The sequence below is a fragment of the Vanessa cardui genome, chromosome 26, assembly GCF_905220365.1.
Source record: "Vanessa cardui chromosome 26, ilVanCard2.1, whole genome shotgun sequence".
In the NCBI taxonomy this organism is placed as follows: domain Eukaryota; kingdom Metazoa; phylum Arthropoda; class Insecta; order Lepidoptera; family Nymphalidae; genus Vanessa; species Vanessa cardui.
In genome coordinates, this window is record NC_061148.1 from 6,914,651 (window position 1) to 6,935,779 (window position 21,129).

Here is a 21,129-nt window from a genome sequence, read left to right on the forward strand (position 1 = left end):
AAGTTTATAAGATTAATTTTGGTGGATTAAATCTTTTGTTATATTAAATTCTATACCCGTTATAGGTACCACCCACTCATCATATTTTCTAACGGCAAGTAGCAACACTAAGTATTTTTACTGAGTGAAGTGGTGAGTGAGCCAGTGTAACTATCGTCACATAAAAAATCTTAGCTCGCCAAGCTGGTGGCACAGCGACTATAAAAGGAATGGTTGGCCTACTTGCCCGCCCACATACGTACAGCTAATATGTACATGTTAAATAAATATAATTGTGATATATAATCTGATTGGTGCGAAGTGAGTGCCGGCGTTCCTCAAGGTGGCATATTATCTCCTCTGTTATTTTCTGTTTTTATAAACGCCATCACTAAAATTTTAACTTCGCACTACCATCTGTATGCCGATGACTTGCAGCTCTACGAACACTCTGCTGTCAATGATCTTGCCGCGGCTATTAACTCCATAAATGACAATCTCCACCGCATTTCTCTTTGGTCCGCTAAATATGGTATCACTGTTAATCCATCCAAGTGTCAAGCCATCATTATAGGCAGCAGGAGACAGCTAGCTAAGCTAGATGTTCTGACTCTGCCCAGCCTAAGATATAATAATATACCGATAGAGTTCAGTAGTAGTGTTAAAGACCTCGGCATTATCATTGACAGTAAACTCACTGGGGGGGAATATATTAAAGAAGTTTCTCGTAGGTTCTACGCTACTATGCATTCCATGATGCGTTTAAAAAATTTTTTGCCCATGGAAACTAAAATCCAGCTCGTTACTACCCTCTTGGTTCCAATTCTTGATTACGGTGACTCCTGCTATCTCGATCTGTCGGAAGAACACCTGCATAAACTTAATCGTCTCCTTAACACTGGCATTCGCTTCATCTTTAGCTTACGTAAATTCGACCACGTTTCTCGTTTTAGGAAACAGTTACACTGGCTTCCTATACGGGAACGTAGATATACTCGGCTTCTATGTCTTCTCTACTCTATTCTTACCGACCCTAATGCTCCCACTTACCTATCCTCTAAATTTTCTCTTCTATCCTCTACTCATAATAAGCCCTTACGATCCTCTCAATTCCTTACCCTTTTCATACCTTCCCATAAATCTGGCTTTGTTTCCAACTCTTTCTCTCTAGTTGCAGCCCGGCTTTGGAACACTTTGCCTGATTCTATTCGTAGAGCTCCATCGCGCGATTCCTTCAAGCGCCAAGTAAAAGAATTTTATCTGTCGTCTATCAACACTGTGTGATGTCTTTTCATCAATACCATTCTCATAATTGGATTCATATATGAATATATATATATATATATATTTATGTATATATTTTAAATATTTATGTACTTATATATGTATATGTTTGTGCATATTTATGTATATTATGTATATGTATATTTATGTATTTTATATTGTGTATAACATCGATTTAATTAATTTACTGTATTATTATTATATATATGTATAAGGGTCTATAGCTATGTATATATTTTAAATTTTTCTTTAACTTCTGTGCACACCCTACTGACTTCTCTCCTGCACTATTCTGGGTTGGCTGGTAGAAAATGCTGTAATAGCGTTAAGTCCGCCCTTTGTACATCTTTGATCTGTGCAATAAAGAATAATAAAATAAAAAATAAAAAAAATAATTGTTTATTTAAACTTATTTGCATAGTACTCTCATTTATATATAAATAATAACATATTAACTATGTTGTTTTGCTATACGAACATTTTGCAAATATAACTTCCGATTCTGATACTCTATCTGCACTAATAATAGATGTGCGAAATATTTCTTCCTGTTATATCATCACAACTGACCGTAATGGTATCTTTCATTAATTAAGCTTAGACTCGGATAAGTTAGAGGGTATATAAATTAATATAAATTACGGGTTTAGAAACAATTAATCAAAAAGCAAAATATACTTTATTCAAGTTGGTTATTTCAAGCACTTTTGAATCGTCATTTAACAACTATTAAGTGAAGCTACCACCGGTTTGGAATGCAAGTTCTACCGATGAATACCGAATGCAGTTAAAGTATTATTTCTAAGTAATATTTGAATGTAAATAACAATTACATGTATTTAAATAAAAAACGTTAACTGAATACACTCTTACTACAGATATCTTATTAAAATATACCTAATACCAGCTAACTTATCAGAAAATAAACATCTGACTTTCTTGCCATAAAGTCTACATTCTAAGCTAGCTAGTAAGGCTTTGTGCAAGTCCGTCTGGGTAGGTACCACCCACTCATTATATATTCGACCGCCAAAAAAAACAGTATTCAGTATTGTTATGTTCTGATTTGAAGGTGAGTGAGCCAGTGCAACTACGTTAATATTTCTTACGCCATTGTCTATGGACGGTGGTAACCACTTACCAGATAGCCCATATGTTCGTCCGTCAACCTATTCCATAAAAATATAATGGAATCTGCTTAAGATATTAAAATTTGAATAATACATTGCCTTGCACGCGTGAAGCTGTTGCTCTTAAAAATAGATTCACTTATAACCAAGAGACGAGGCGGGCTTAGATTTAAATTGAATTCGTGTCAACCACTCAAGGCACCTTCTTCACAGTCACAACTGATCCTTTTAAAAGATAAATCGTAATGACGTACAGACAGAGTGAAAAAATAACAATAAGTCTGTTTTGGTTACGTATACCAAAGTATTTCTTACCCTAAAAAATGACAGATGATTATGTTTTGAATTTTTAACGTTTAATTTGCGTTTATAATTTGTCTCTAGCTTTATAATGATGTCATGTACATTACATTACATTTTATGGTATAGTTTAGTGGACGAGCTAATGGGCCACCTGATTGTAGGTGGTGACCATCACCCATAGACCTCACACCGTTAATGCGCCACCAACATTGAAAACTAAGATGTTACGTCCCTTGTGCCTGTTAGCACAAGTATGTACGCAAATAATGATGTTCTTACTTATCGATAGGACGCCAAATCCAATAAGAAGGATCAATAGCTTTACATGTTTTCCAAGCCAAAGACAAACCTTTCCATCCTTCAAACTCCGAGATGTTACCGATAAAAATTTTCGATAGAAAAACACAACTTTTTAACGGCACGACCTCAGGTTCGATCCTATAACTGCGATCGCCTTACTATCTCACCACAAGACCAACAAGGAATTTGAAGTGCATATGCCAAAAGTGTATCTACCTTCTCAAGACGGAAAAAGCTCATCTGCCTAGAAGAACATAAACTATTCCCACTTTTACCAGCGTTGTAGAAACAAGACATATGTTATGTAGTAAAATCAAGCTTATACGAAGCCAAGCGTGCAAGCGAGTGTCCAAGATACTTTAATACCTAGTAGGTACCAGCAACGTTAGGTTAGCCTTCATATTAGACGTCCAATTTCACCGCAAAGTCCTGACCTATATCGCTTTAAGACAAAGGCATTCTGCGGATAAATTCCGACCACTTTAAAATGAAAATGAAGCAATTTCATTTAAAAACTGGAAATTATTCTATTTCTGATTAGATATTCTTATCTGATTACTATCTTAATACCTCTTTGGGATACACACGGGATTCAAGGAGAATTTTTATTTCATTAAAGTTAAGTAAAGAGATTTCTTGGTAGTAGGGCTTTGTGCAGGCCCACCTTGATAGGTTGTTATTGTTGTGTTCCGGTTTGAAGGTTGAGTGAGCCAGTGTAACAGGCACAAGGGATATATCATCTTAGTTCCGTTGGTGGCGCATTGGCGATGTAAGGAATGGTTAATGTTTCTTACAGCGACATTATCTATGGGCGGTGGTGACTGACCATCAGGTAGCTAATATGCTCGCCCGACAACGTCTAGCAAAAAAAAGAATGGGCTACCTAAAGGTAAGCTATCACGCAAATACATGGGCACTGTAAACTGTGTTCTATGTCACTAACGCCTGTGTTTCCTTACTCGTCCTTCAAATTGAAAGACAATTATACCAAGTATTTGGAAGAACATGTGAATAGAAGGGGAAAGCACTAACCCTGAGAGCTTACACAAAACCCATATCCAAGCCAAAAAACCCTTACATATAGAACGTCTATATTGAAAGACAAATGTACAAAAAAAAGATCGAGTAACTTTTGATCTGATGATTTGAAGAATTTCGAAGTTAAGAACTAAGGCTTGCAAACATTCCGAGTACAAAATTATTATATATTGTGAACTGTGAAATATAATTGCAATTTAACGTATTATTTTTCGTTTTTTTAATTTAACGTATTTGTGAATTACAATCAGTGTTTCTTTACTATATTGTGCATATGTATTATATACAAAAATCTGCTACTCGAATAACTCTATCTTTTAAAAAATCTGCATCAAAATCCTTTCCGTAATTTTAAATATATAAACATACATAGAGACAGACCCGCTGTATGCCTCTATGTATGTTTAGATATTTAAGCGCCTTTGTTTTATACTATGTTATGATTAATACTAGAGCTTTATATGCTATAGATTTATTACCCATATAAATGAATATTTTCAATAGATAGATAAATAAGTTTGTACCAACTTAGATATACTTCAATAAAGATATTTGCTTTATATAATAGATTAATCATTTGTAACATGAAATATAAGACATTGAAACAATAATCTTACGATAGTTGTTTGTGAATCAGGTTGCGGTTTCGCTTTGTGATATCTTCATTTGAGATGAAATCTTGTAAATTCAAATCCTATCCTTTATTCAGATACGTTGGGTATCTTATCCGTTTATGGAGACTAGGAGTCTTGAATTCTGAACTACGTCTGATAAATAAATCTTGACCATTTTCCAAATAGATATTGCAAAATGTTTAGATGAAATTCTGAAATTATATGATTTAAAAAAAGAAGTGTCGTATGAAACCCATTTGTAACGAATATATACATTTGTCGGAGGAGGGGAGTTCTTTTTTTAAAAAACTAACGTCAGCATTGCTGACGTCATGAGTGTTAGGTTTCGTTCTCTATCCATCCTCGAATGTATGAAATTAAACTCAGGAAATATTCTTCTCTGATTGATTCCAAACTGAGGAGGTCCGATCGCTCCGACGGCTCGAACAAGCCTGTCGATACCGGCGGCCGCTCGGCCTTTTATAACAAAAATGGGTGGGTAGACATTTCACTCAATATCAAATTTTTAAGAATGCTAAAATATTTCAGACTAATTTAACATATCACAGTTCACTAAATATTATTAATTTAAAAATCAATCCACCCGTAAACTTCAGCCTCGTGAACAAGACATTCGTAGATAATGTCAAAATATCGAGCTCCACCGAACAAAAATAAAAAACGTGGTAAATATCCCGAAATTAATAATATTAATTAGGGTACAAAGTTCCTGGGTTAACATTTAACAATTAAAATACGACTCAGCTACAGAATAGCATAGACCAAAGATACTAAGGTTCCACGAAAGGAGTAAATAAAATATACTTCCAAGAATAATTTTATACTTTTGAAGTTTCAAATGCCTGAAAATAACTGATTAAATATCTTTTTCCTCGTGAAAAAATTGAAATTACGTCACGTGAAAGATTGAAAAGGAAGGTTACTTTAAATATTTAACAACAAACAACAGCAGACTGTAAACATCCCACTGCTGGGCTATTGCCTCCTTCCCTTTGAGGAGAAGGTTTGGTTCCAATGCTGGTTGGTGTAATACATATGTGGCAGAATTTCTATGAAATTAGGCACGTGCCGGTTTCTCACGATGTTTTCCCTCACCGCCGAGCACGAGATAAATTGTAGACACAAATTAAACACATGAGTATTCAGTGGTGCCTGCCTGAATTTGAACCAGAAATCATCGGTTAAGATGCACGCTTTCTAATCGCGGTAATCGTGGCTCTAAATATATCGCATTCAAATAGTTTAAAAGATTTTTTTTTAAGGTCACCTGATGATAAGTGGTCACCATCACTCATAGACAATGACGCTGTAAGAAATATTAACTATTCTTTACATCGTCAATGTGCCACAAACCTTGGGAACCAAGATGTCATGTCCCTGGTGCCTGAAGTTACACTGGCTCAGTCACCCTTCAAACCGGAATACAACAATACTGAGTACTGTTATTTGGCGGTAGAATAACTGATGAGTGGGTGGTACCTACCTAGGCGGGCTTGCACAAAGTCCTACCACCAAGAAATTTAAAAGCTTGGAAATATCCCATTGCTGAACTTTTCTTTATTAAATACACATCGCAGGTTTTCATTTGACGAAAGCAGGTTTCCTCACGATGTTTGCCCTCACCGTGAAAACTATTTGAATTATAAACACAAATGAAGCACATTTAAATTCAGTGGAGCTTGTGGCCTTGATCTAACTGAACTTTAAACTGCCTTGTTAGTCTAGTGTCTAGTTTAAATCTTTAGTTTCTACATACAAACGGATAGGTCCATGAATATTTATTGACTTTACAGCTCGGAGTCCAAAAATTTAGAGTCGAGATGGCCCAGCGGTTAGAACGCGTGCATCTTCATCGATGATTGCGGGTTCAACCCCAGGCAAGCACCGCTGATTCGTGTGCTTAATTTGTCTTTATAATTCATTTCGTGCTCGGCGGTGAAGGAAAACATCGTGAGGAAACCTGCATGTGACAGATTTCATAGAAATTCTGCCACATGTGTATTCCACCAACCCGCATTGGAACAGCGTGGTGGAATATGTTCCAAACCTTCTCCTCAAAAAGGAGAGGAGGCCTTTAACCCAGCAGTGGGAATTTACAGGCTGTTGTTGTTGTTGTCCAAAAATTCGTATAGTTTGGACTTCCATACTTGCAAATTCACTTGCAGATTTTTTGCGTCTAAAGTCTTTCTCGTCACTGAGTGCACACTTATGTTTATACTCGAGTAAATCCAAAGTTAATTAGTGGTAGCAAATTAAATTGTAATTATGCATAAGAATAATACATTACTCAGAAATATAATCATTAACTAACAGAAGTGGAGAACAAGGAATAGAAATTATTTAAACAAACAAAAAAATCTACATTTAATATTATTAATATGAAAGTAAATCTGTCTGTCTGTTTGTCGCCCTTTCACGATCAAAGCGCTGAACCGAATTTGATGAAATTTTGTATGAAGCAAATAAGGCTCCAAGAAAGGACATGGACTACTTTTTGTGGCTAACACATAACAACCAATCTCTTAAAACGCGAGGGAAGCCGTGGGCGATTCCTAGTTGAAAAGATCGTATTCGAATTGTGATCACCCACAAAAGCCTATGCCATTCTATACTGTGGTGTGACTTTGTGAAAGCGTGCTTGGATAGATACCCAACACTTACATACATTACCACCTAACAGCAATACTTACTACTAAGTACATATTAGGTGAGTGAGTCAGAGTAACTAAAGGCTGATATAACATCTTCGTTCCCAACTGTGATGGCTTATTGGAGATGTGGAACGGTCAAAATTTTAAGTCTCTATATCTATAGGCATCAAATTTCATAAAGGTGGATTTGTTCCCCTATCTATAAGTTTAAATTTAGGGCCACGAAACTTGCAAACTTATAACGTAGCCACTAAACCAACTATTAATCACTTACGGTAAATAACATTTCTAGTAACCCAGTAACTTCGCACGTAATAGATTGTTTAGAAAGCCCTAATACCGAACAATAATGTTTTTGTGTTTAATTATTCAGTGGAAGCGTATTACAGGAACGGTTTGTTAGTAATGGCTTTCACGAGCGAAAGTAATTACTGGGATATGTATAATCCTATAATGTTCCTAAAATAGGAAATAGGTGACAAATTTGTTTTTTTAATTTTTGATTTGAAATTCATTGAAGAGATTTGGGAATGAGACTCCATGACACTCGACAAAATCCATGTTGGTTTATTCGTCCTATTCTCTAAAAAGGCTGATGTAACCCAGTGGTTACACCACGGGTACCTTAGTCAATGATTGCGGGCTCAAACCCAGATAAGCACCACTGAATTTTCATGTGCTTAATTTGTGTTTGTAATTCAACTTAAGGTTGTGAAGGAAAACACCAAGAAGAAACTTGCGAGTGTCGAATTTCAATGAAATTCTGTTACATGTTTGATCACCAATCTGCATTGAAGCAGTTGTCGAATTAGGTCCAAACATTCTCCTCAAAAGGCAAGTCCAACACGGGGTATTTACAGGCTGTTACATACTTACATCTCTTTCTCTCTTTCTCTTTCTCTCTCTCCCTCTCTCTATTCCTTGTATCTTGCAACTATAATTGTATCAAGCTCATTGCAAAAATAATAAAAATAAAAACATATCAACGTAATTCTATTAATTTTACGCAATTTTTATTAATTGGTATTCATAAATTCTTTAAAATCTTAAATTAATATAATATTAATAAATTATTTCAATAACCATAAATTAAGATAGTTTAAATCATTCATATCTTAATGGTATTACATTTATATAGGCACTTTAAAACCAAGTAATAAATTACTTACTTTATTTCTAATTAATAACAACACAACCGACTTTATTTCATGATGTATTTATTTCTTGATTTTCTTTAATTATATGTCTTCAATTGTTTATAGGTAGATAGATACATACACACACACACTACAAAAAAACTGAAACAATCGAGCTAAGTTTATTACATTAGTTTATTACATTGGTGTGTGTGACATTACGGTTAAAATTTACCAAACGCCATACAACTTTACTAGTATACATAGTGACCAATATTAGGTTACCATTACTTTACGCATTCTTAAATTAAATAATATATGGAAGAAATTCAGCCAGCATTCATTAAATTTGACGCAAAAAAAGGACTTATATAATAAGAAGAAAAAAAACGTCTAAGCTACGATTCCATTATTTTCTTCCACTAGATGTAACTTGGACAATTCTTCTCATTTTCCAACGTTATCGCCCGAACATACCTCTATCTGAATATATTACCCAAGTCGGGATGAAAGTGTCGTGAGCGGCTGCAAGGAATTTCAATTAAAAATACATTCGTTTACAAGGGAAATAGTTTACGTGAAATAAAGCAATAAAATACAACATTATCTATTTTACGAAGCAATTGAGAAAGGTTTTTTTTTATTCAATCGATAGCTGGATATGTTATATTTGATCTTACAAGATCTTAACCCGAGGTCGTAAGAAATACTTGATCGAATCACGTGCCCATTTTTTGATGACGTATTAATTTTTACATTTGAAAGTCACTTTTTCTTCAGGAGTTTGATCATTTTTAAGTTTGGCTGATTTGTCCATTATTCATAGTTTACATTTGTTATCATAATTATATGTATACATATAAATGATTATCAGGATAAAAACATGGTAAAAAAATCTACTGGCGTTGAATATAACTTGCCACATAACGCTCTGAAGATCCAAGACGCTGCGTCTTGGAATGAGCACCTAAAATTTATTTATTTTATTTTATTTGGTTCTTCAATAAAGCTAAAGCACTTGTGTTATGGAAAATCTGAAGCAACGATGGCACCACAAACACCAAGACCCACAAAAACAATACAGAAAACCAATGAACCCCTTTTACATCGACTAGGCCGGGAATCGAAACCTGGAACCTCAAAGTAACGAGGTCGTCAAAACTAAGAAAAGTAACTTGTCAGTAAAAACAGTAAGGTCTCCTTTCCGTTTAAAAAAAAAGTTAAAACTAATCACAATCGAAGAAAAGAAGTAAAGCAAGTTGTTTTTAATTCAATGGATAAATTATTACATAAAATAATGTACGTAAAAATGTACCGGTATTACAGAAACCTCGGTTGAAATTCAGACGCTATATCCACTGGGATATTGAAATATTACAGAGTTTTTAAGATAACTATTAAAGTATTAACGATCTACAATTTATAGGACCTTATCAAAATAAGGATGATACTCTAAGTGATAATGATATTATTAAAACCGACGATTCTGAATTCAAGTTTAAATGTATAAATATAAGGTTGATTTTTGTATAAACCGATATTACGTCATTTATCCTTTCATTCAGAAGGAGGAATCGGATTTGTTCTCGACCTGCGGTGAAAATTATTCGTATAAATCATACTGTATACAAGTAGACGTTTTAGATTCGTCATTTTACAATTTGATTAATTCTACCAAAATTCTACTAGGTACGGCTTTTGTAAACCAGTTTAGAAACGTACCACCCACTCATCAGATATTCTACCGCTGAACAGGAATACTAGGTATTGTATTATTATTTATCATACATTTAATTATTCTAATTTCTTATTTGCTTATGTGTTTACTCATAATATAGTGTGTCAGACAAAGCAATGTCAAATTCCCACTGCTGAGCTAAGGTCTCCTCTCCCTTTAAGGAGGTTTGGAACACCTACGCTGTTTCAATGCGTGTTGGTGGAATACACATGTGGCAGAATTTCTATGAAATTAGACACATGCAGGTTTTTAGCTATTCAAGTTTAAAAATTTACCTGCATTTGTTCAAATCAAATCAAATCAAATCAAATCAAATCAAATCAAATCAAATCAAATCAAATCAAATCAAATCAATTTTATTCAAGTAAACTTCATAATGAAGCGTTTTTGAATCGTCAATAATCAAATACTACCACCGTTTCGGAAAGCAGCTTCTAGCGAGAAGAAACGGCAAGAAACTCGCATAGTTGCTCTTTTCAAATAAACACATTTACAATGCTGTTATTGACAGTAATTAGCGTCCTATGATGGAACCCGAGCCTAACTCCAGGCGTTTCTTTCTAAAAAGTACTCTTTTAATGAATAGTATGATTTATTTATTAATTTAGTCTTAATAATATTTTTAAATTTTGAAAATGGTAAATTGATTATATTTTCCGGTATCTTATTATATATGCGTATACAATTGCCCAAAAACGTTCTATTTACCGTATGCAAACGGAAACTGGGGGTTACAAGTTTATTCTTATTTCTTGTATTAATAGTATGTACATCAGCATTGATAGAATAATTTTTAATATTCTTTTGTATAAAGATTATATTATCATAAATATATTGTGAAACAGCCGTTAATACACCTATTTCTTTAAATTTTTCGCGTAATGATGTCCTGGAGCTAATATTGTAAATAGATCGGATAGCTCTTTTCTGTAGAATAAAAACAACAGTTCATAGTTGTGTCCTCAATTAAATAAAATATTTATTATTAAATCATATGCGAGTGAATAGACCAATTAAAAAATTGAATTTTCCTGTAACGTTAATAATGCAGACCTTCCCGGAAAACCGTCACCGTGATATAACGTGCGCCATAAGCAATGTCATATTTTGAAAAATTGTCAACTCCACAGGCACTGTCATCGTGTTGTAATTATTATCTGTCCAGTGTTGGTTTCGAACCTATCGACGTTGTTAAACGACGTTGATGAACTATTCGATATTTTGTTATGAAATAATGATGTTCTTTATACAGTTATATGAAATCAATATCGATAATCGTATCGATATCTCTTTCAGAGCGTGAAGTAATGGTACGTATGTGTCTAATAAAGTATTTTGTTGTATTATGTTAATTAGTAAGAAATAAACCGTTGAATAAAATATTTTATGTTATTCAACAATACTTTGATAAGTATTCCTATGCATGCAAAACTCGACTTAGTATTGAATACTAATCACAAAAACACAAAGCGCAATTTTATCTTTAAGAAATATCTCTTATAGAAAACATTTGATTGATTTGATTAAAGAACATATTTATACATATATTTTTTTAAATTACGTTTAACATTATTAATATAATACAATGTATTTAACAACAAAAATACATGATTAATTAAAAAAAAAAACGAATATAAAATCTTTTTAAAGCAACTTTGTTTTAAACGACTTCACCTCAAATGCTTCCATCATTCTTCCTAACTTTATTGTTCTATTTTAAAACCAGGGACTTCTCTCAGCTCGAGAGAACAGTTAGAAAAACCTTCAAACATTTCAAATGGAATTGTAGCTAATTGCAATAATACTGTACGAAATGAAACGAAAAAAAAATCACTTAAGCAATGGCTGAATGAAATAAATCTTATGCCATATGTCAAAATCACAGAAAAAAAAAATTTGGCGCGAAACATTAACATTTGGAGAAATGCCAAAATAATTTCATAAAGAAAGATAAATTATGTTACGGATATAAGGAAAAAGGAGATTTTTTTATTCCTTATAAATATAAATAAAGTAAAACAATGAAATCGTATATATTTTTTTGAAGATAAACAAAACCATCACACACGATTACTCTGTGTTAGGTGTGGCATTGATAAAAATAATATATCTATATTTTATAATCTGTATTTTTTTCTCTAACATATAGAATTTTAAAATTGCATAAATATATGTGTTATATTTTTATTACATTTTATATCGTACCAAGAATTATCATTTAAGTTAGCTTAATTCATTTTGTTAATCGATTTTTAAACGAGCTTATTTTTTTACCTTTACTCCACAGATTAAAAATAATAATGGAATACAGGAGTCATTTTTGTGGACTTTGATATTTATTTTTTTTTTTTTTTTTTTATTCTCTCCCACATTACATATATTACAGTTTAAACGTATCTTAATAATAAGTACAATAATGTGTGGGAGACAGGAGCCCAAACTAGGTTGCCCTGTGCTAAGGGTCTCCTGGCTCCACCTCTAGGATATCAACAATTTGTTATATAAAATTACATGTAATATGAAAAAGACCAAACATGATATAGACATTGTAAATTATGAAATAAAGACAAGTAAAATGAAAAGTAATTTATGTTCGTGACTTTGTTGTATGTGTGCGCGCATCTGCGAATTTCCGTGTATGTGTGTGTGTGTGTGTGTGTGCGTGCGTGTGTGTGTGAGCGTGCGTGTGTGTGCGTGTGTGTGTGTGTGTGTGCGAGAGTGTGCGTGTGTGTGTGTGTGTGTGTGTGAGTTAGTCGGATCGTGGTTATGTATAGCCATTACATTATTATTTTTTCTGTCTCATCATAGTCAAGTGTTAATAGCCAATCAGTTAGTTTTTTCTTACATGAGAATTTAATTAAATTTGAGATTGTAAGTATTCTATTTATCTTATTATACAGCCTTCCTACTTTAAAATTATAAAATTTTTGGGCAAAAAAAGTTTGAACTCTTTGAGTTTCACAGACCTCATAAGATCTTCTTGAGTCAACTGTATCTATTTGTGATGTATTTATCATTGAGTGTTTTTTTAAAATCATATTTTGTATGTAAAGTTTTCTGACAGATAGAACATTTGCCTCCTTATATACATTTACAGTTGGGAATAAGCGAGGCTTAGAGAGAGCTACTTTAAGCAACATTCTTTGAGCTCTTTCCACCTCAATTATGAATGAATGAATGAATGAAATGAATGAATGAAATATACTTTATTGTACACCAAGCAAAGTACATAAAATTTTAAAACAGAATAAAATAAACAATGTTATACAGTATACAATCGGCGGCCTTATCGCTAAAAGAGCGATCTCTTCCAGGCAACCGGTTGGCATAGGACATTATAATAAATAAATAAATTTAGGGTGGAGGTGTACTATAATACAAACATAATAAAGTAGTAAAAATAATACATACATATATAATGAGAAAATACACACATAACTAGTAAGAAAAACATACACACAATTTTAAAATAAATGAGGATTGGAGGAGGAGAAAGGTAAGGGATGAAAATACGATTTCAAGTATCAATATAATATTCGAAAATGCGACGTTTAAATATTTCAAGGGATTTAGCTCGACGTACCGCTAAGGGCAAGGAGTTCCATAAGCGTGCTGCGTTAATTGTAAAAGATTTTGAGTAACAAATTGAAGAGTGAGAAGGGATACTCAAAATTAAATTATCCTCGGAGCGCAGAGAGCGACAATGAGAAGCGCCAAGGAACTTAAATCTCTCTTTTAAATAAAGAGGAACTTTTGGATTGAATAGGATACAGTAAAGAAATGATAGAATACGAGTATTCCTGCGAAGGCGGACTGGAAGCCACTTGAGCTTTTTGCGAAATTCAGAAACATGGTCATATTTGCGAAGCCCAAATATGAACCGTATACAGAGATTTTGAATGCGCTCAAGTTTATTTAGTTGCTCCTCGTTTAAATCGAGATAACATACGTCGGCATAATCTAAGATTGGTAATAGGAGAGTTTGTGCTAACGTAATTTTGGTAGGTATGGGCAAAAAGTATTGTAACCTACGCAGAGAACCAATCGCCGAAAACATCTTTCTACTCACTTCGGTAACCTGCGGAATCCATGATAACGTTTTATCAAAGATTATGCCCAAGTTTTTGACCTTGTCTTCAAAAGGAATAAGAACTCCATCAAATTTCACAGGTGGTAGATTAGTCCAATCAATTTTCGGTAATAACTTTTGACTACCAATTATAATGGCCTGCGACTTAGTTGGATTAACTGTTAGACCATGAGTTTTACTCCAATGAGAAATGTGTGCTAAGTCATTGTTGATTATGCTTATTGAGTTTGGTAAGTCATTTACATGCGACGTTAGGTATAGCTGAAGATCATCAGCATACAGGTGGTAGAGAGAAGATAGATGTTTAGTTATGGAGTTAATAAATATTGAAAATAAAAGAGGGGACAACACGCCACCTTGGGGGACGCCAGCATTTAGTACACACCAGTTGGAATAATTATCGTTAACACGTATACGTTGCCGACGCCCATCCAAGTAACAATGAAACCAGTCAATTACTTTAGGAGATATGTTAAGAGACCTTAAGAAAGCCAGCAGAATATCATAGTCAACACTGTTAAACGCATTGCTGAAGTCCAACAATGTCAACACAGTCACCCGCTGCTTATCCATACCAAAACGAATGTCATCGGTAATTTTGACTAATGCAGTAGTCGTGCTGTGACCATGACGAAAGCCGGATTGGAAAGGATTTAAAAGATTATTTTTGGAAAGGTATAAGCTTAACTGTTGATGTACCAGTCGCTCTAGGACTTTGGAGAGGAAAGGGAGAATAGATATTGGACGATAATCAGTAACACAGGAAGGGTTGGGTTTTTTAGGTATAGGAATCACTTGAGCATCTTTCCATGCAGAGGGAAATTTACCCGTGGTTATAGAGTGATTAAGAATGGACGTGATTATAGGTGTCAAAAGGTCAAGGATAGGAATGATCATCTTGCGACTAATGCAGTCAGAACCAACAGCATTAGAGTTGATACTTAAGATGTTTCTCTTAACATCACTTTCAGTAATTAGACTAAAAACAAAAGGAGAGAAATCTGGAGTGGATGAAGCAAGAATTTGATTTATTGTACTTAATTTCGTGGCTCCATCTATAACAGCCGAGGATGAGAAATGCTGATTAAGCTGATCGAGGTCACAGTATTGAGAGTAATTTTCTTGACTAGCTTTCCCAACTCCAAGTGATTTAAGGAATTTCCAGACTTTACTTGTGTCATCTTCCTCTAAAATAGATTTATGAATGTGGCGTCGTTGTTCGTCTCTACAAATCCTGTTGCAGTGATTTCTAGCTTTCTTATATTTTTCCAGATTTACGTCGCTCGCATTACACTTATATTTAGCTTTAGCGGCGTTCTTTTTATTTTGCAAGGATTTTACGTCATCTGTAAGCCAATTATGAGCGTTTTATTCGAGCCGCCCCAAACTGATATGCAATATGCTATTAAAGATTGGCATAATGATATATAAACAGTCTTGACGAGTCTCCAGTCAGCGATATTTCTTAAATTTTTAAAGATATAAGTGAGTTTTCTAATTTTTTGACTTATTTGCATTAAATGCCCTTTAAAGGTGAGGTTCTGATCGATTGTAACACCTAAGTATTTAGTTTGATCGGTTCTGTTAATCATGGGACAGTTACATGTAATGTGATTTTTTTGATTGCAGGAATGAGCTATTAATTCATGTAGAATTTTATTACGGTAGGTGTTGCGTATAAAGAAGGTTATGTATTGAGTTTTTTGTGGATTAAGCGTGAGAGTGTTTAAAGCCATCCAGTGATTAACCGTATTAAAACCCTCTTGTGCTAATAAAAATACCTCATTCCATGTTTTACCATGAAATGTAAGAGTGGTGTCATCGGCGTATGATATTATTTTACACTTGCTTAGATTAAGGTTACAAAGCTCATTTATATAGCACAGAAATAGAGTTGGGCCTAAAATGCTGCCTTGGGGAATCCCATAGGTGATAGGACTCTCATTGCTAATCACATCACCTATTTTAACCTGCTGGGAGCGATCTTGCAAGTAATTTTCAAAAAGTTGTAGCTGTTTACCTCTTATACCTAAAACTTCTAACTTCTGAACCATTTTATTAAAAGACACCGTATCGAAGGCCTTTTGAAGATCTATAAAAATTGTAAGGCATTTTTCTTTATTGTCTAATTTATCTACAATGTAATTTGTGAGGGAATGAACTGCATCTGATGTTGATTTTCCTTTCCTAAAGCCATATTGTGAATCAGATAGTAATTTTTTATCTTCCAAATATTTCAGAAGCCTATTATTTATAATTTTTTCAAGTAGTTTAGAGAGGGAAGGTAATATCAAAATAGGGCGATAGTTTGATACTATGTTTCTGTCTCCGGATTTGAAAATTGGTTTAACGATGGATTTTTTAAGAGAAATGGGGAATACACCTTCGGATAAACATCTATTAAATATGTAGGTCAGTGGGGTCACAATAAATTCATTTAAACATTTGAGTACTTTAGAGGAGATGCCATCCCAGCCAGGACTACAGTCTGTTTTTAGGTTGATGATATAACTCCGTATTTCATCTTCAGTAGTATCTAAGAGAACAAATGAACTCTTTTTGGTTGATGTACTATGGACGTTGGTTATTGCGGGTGGAAGGTTTAGGGTTATTTTTATTGCCAGATCTGCACCTATATTCGCAAAGAAAGAATTTATTGAGTTTACTGATTCAAGGGGTGTTTTATTTATATTTAGTAGTTCAAATGGTGGGTTTGTCGTTTTGTTTAAGTGATTAATATTTTTTATTACATTCCAAATTTTTTTATTATTATTTCCAGCTGCTTTAATTTCGTTTCTTTCGTAGTCCCGTTTACATTTTTTTAAAATTTGATTACAGAAATTTCTATAACGTTTGTATGTTATTCTTAGAGTCTCATTATTTACTTCTTTCTTTAATTTGTAGTGCATTCTATCCCTCGTTCTTATACATTTCAGCAAACCTATGGTTATCCAGGGTTTTTTTATGATTTTACTTCGTGGAAGTTTTTTTGTGAGAGTATTTTTCAAAATAATAGTTTGTAAGAGATCTATAAATATCTTCATGCACTGATCTGGATTTTTATTAATATCATATATACCACTTAAATCTAAGTTTTTGCAATCATTTTTTAATGTTTCAATATTTAATTTATGAGAGTGTTTTATTTTATTATTAATATTATTCGTATTTTTCTTCAAACAAAATAAAATTGGTTCATGATCAGTAATAGCTGTTTTTAAAATAAATGTAAAAGAGGGTAGTTTTGATTTAACAATTGTGTGATCTAAGCAACTGTTCATTCGAGTAGGTTTGTAATATGCCGGGATTAAACCAAAAAATGACAAGATTTCAAGATAATTTGAAGTGTCCTGGGTTAATTCAGCAATATTAATATTAATGTCTCCCATTAATAATATATTTTTATAAGACGAAAGCTGCTTGAGCAAGTTGTGTAGGGATTGGATGAAGTTATCTAGCTGGTGGAAACTAGGGAGCTGTATATAGCAATTATCACCGTATCTTCATTTATTCCTATCGTTAGGCAATTTGCCTCTAACATGATGGGCTCCTCAACTTTGAAAACAATATTATTGTTTAAAATTACAATGACACCATCATTTTGATTGTAATTAACTGAAGTACTAAAGCTCGTGTAACCCGGGATATTTGGAAGATTTGTGACGTTAGAAAGCCAGCATTCAGATAATATAATAATGTCACAGTTGAGATTTAATCTCGATAGTAACACATTTAGGCTATTAAATTTTTTATATACGCTTCTGATGTTTTGTTGCAATATTTTAAGATAAGCATTAGGATTCGAAAATTAAGGTATTACAATATTCTGGTTCACAACATATTAAGTCTGTTAATTCAAAACTATCAATATTATTTATATTATGTAAATCTGCCATTGTGCTTTAAAAAATAATATTTTAAGATAATTTAGGGAATTTATGGTGTATCTTAAATTATACTCACAGTAAGCCCGTTTGCGTTGAGTACGAATATAACTGAACAAATTAATTATGAGCATAGACATAAAAGCTGTATATCTACTTACTATAGTATACATTTTTAATATCGATTGACCGTATTGTGTGAATGTGTTAAATAGGTAGAATGAGCATTGTGTTTGTGATATGTTTGTGTGAGTGTGAAATGTGTACATATTCATAAGATTAGTAATAATTAAAATAAAAAGATACAACATTAAGGACCGCGAGTCGCTTAAGTAGTTTGCAAGCGTTTGAGATCTAGTTCGTTTTTTAAAGGAATTGAGGGTTCATTTTCTTTTTTGCGTAAACATATACTACCTGGAGTGGCCCAACAGAACTTGTAATTATTTTTCGCAGCGAAATCTCTAGCCATGAAATGCAGTCTTTTCATGCTCGGTGTAAGGAAGTCTGATATATAAATTGTTGTTTGAGGTCCATCGAGGCCCAGGTGCATGGTGTTCAGTCTGACACCGTTATTGTCCTTCGTGAGTTGTTTTATCGATCGCAATATTTTATCCTTCGTGCTTACCGTTGAAAATTCCACAATTACGGGTTTAGATGTTTCATTCTTTGAATATCCCCTGTGAATGTTTCGAATTTCCTGAGGGTCGATGTCGACCTTGAGTACATTTCCAAGTGATTTCACAATATCATGCAATTCCTGCGCTTGTTCTGTTTTTGAATTTGGAATATTTCGGATTTCTACACAGGTGGCGCGACTTCTTCTTTCCAGTAATTCAACCTTTCCCTCCAAATTTCTTATTTGTGCTTTGACTTCTAATTTTTCTTGCAGTAGTGAGTCATATTTAATTTTTAATTCATCATATTTTTGGCTCATGAATTCAATTGATGTGGAAATTTGTGAGTTTTGATCTTTGATCATGTTAATAGTACTCAGCAGTGATTCATACTTAGCGTCTTGTGTGGCTGTCCAAGTGGAGAACATATTTTCAAATTTTTTTATAAAATATTCCAAGTCATCTCCCTGCTTACGCTTTAATCTCTGTGATCTTGTTGTTACATTCTGGTCTACAGTTATATCCGGAGAGGATTGAGAATGCTGCAGCATAGTAGTAGGTGTTTTTGGTGGAGAATGTTCAATTGGCATTTTTCAAGTTAATGAATAAATATATAAATAATACCTCGTATTTTTCGTTCAAGAGGAGGTCCAAGTACCAGGGCAACAGGATTTCGGAAGCGGTACAAGCAAACGATAGAATCTCGTTGCGCTTGCAGATACTTCGTAGCGTGGTAGGCGTGGCCTTATAAGTTGTAATTCCGAAGCGTAGTGCACAAAAGTACTAGGCGCAGTAATGAGTGTGTACCTCTTGTTTGGTCATGCGCTCCTATTTATTGATCGGATTTATAATGTTTAGTATATGAATATATAAAATTTAACACAATTCACAGTCACAGACACGTGCACTCAGTAAGCTATCCAAAGAGGAAGAGGATAGGTTCTCAATTATAATTTTAACATTGATATTCAGTACTAATAATAATAATAATATGAGACAACATCACATACATCACTCTGATCCCAATGTAAGTAGCTGAAGCACTTGTGTTATGGAAATCAGCAGTAACGACGGTACCACAAACACCCAGACCCAAGACAACATAGAAAACTAATGGTAATCTACATCGACTCGGCCGGGAATCGAACCCGGGACCTCAGAGTGGCGTACCCATGAAAACCGGTGTACACACAACTCGATCATGGAGGTCGTCCAAGTGCTATATATTTTGAAGTTATCTTTTTTTTATTACACTTACAATGAAAAAAAAACAATATTAAAATTCGTATTTATGTCAAATCTAGCGTCAAATTTACCAACAAGAACGAGACTAATCATTAGTATTATTTATATGTAACTGAATCAATAATATTACACAATTTGCCCAATTAGATTAAAATTAAAAGGAAATATGTCCATAAGATTATAGTCACTGAATATACAATTATAATGTTACCAGTGAAAAAAAAATATCACCGATTTTACGATCACCTAACGTACCTAATAAAAGGCCAGCTATCGGTTACAACGTCAACGATGCTTACTTCTTAATTTGTAACGTTAATCTCGCCCGTATCGACCAATCTCCTTTTATTTTACGTCGTAAAATAAATGTGGTAAATTAAGCACAACATAAGCCTTTGTTTTGACGTTTGCATATTATAATTTAGCCGTTTGGGTACTAAGTTATACGATCGACTAATTAAGGATTTTATTTTAAAATCCTTGGTAATTAAAATAATTAATGATTACTATATTCGTATTTCTTAGAAAATATGTATTCTTGGAAGAGTGAGTCCCCAGTGATTACAAGACGTGTATCTAAACTAATAATTTTAAGCACAAACCCGGAGTAAGCACCATTTAAATCGTGAGCTTAATTCGTGTACTGTAATTCACCTTGTACGCTACGGTGAAAACATCGATCACGCATTCAAATAATGTAAAAGTAAAGTAACAGCCTGTAAATTTCCCACTGCTGGGATAAGGCCTCCTCTTCCGTTAAGGAGAGGTTTTGGAACATATACCACCACGCTGATCCAATGCGGTTTGGTGGAATGCACACGTGGCAGAATTTCGATGAAATTAAACACATGCAGGTTTCCTTCACCGCAGAGCACGAGATAAATTATAAACACAAATTAAGCATATATATATATATATATATAGTGGTGCTTGCCTGGCTTTGAACTCGCGATCATCGGTTAAGATGCACGCGTTCTAACCACTGGGTCATCTCATCAATAATGTGCCAAGTTAAAAAAAAAAAGAGATGAGGATTTTGCCCGGAACTAGAAACTCCAATTATGATAAATTAATTACGATAGAACTTACCGACAGGTGACAG

General features: G+C 33.7%; 2 protein-coding genes across 2 annotated transcripts in view; both read right to left on the bottom strand.

Annotated features, from left to right (window-relative positions):
- LOC124540666 (nephrin-like) overlaps positions 1–21,129 on the bottom strand; it is a 119,032-nt gene that overhangs the window by 80,822 nt on the left and 17,081 nt on the right. The window lies entirely within an intron of this gene.
- Positions 18,497–19,372, bottom strand: LOC124540667. Its single transcript, XM_047118335.1, has one exon. The coding sequence runs from the start codon at positions 19,370–19,372 to the stop codon at positions 18,497–18,499; it is 876 nt and encodes a 291-aa protein (XP_046974291.1).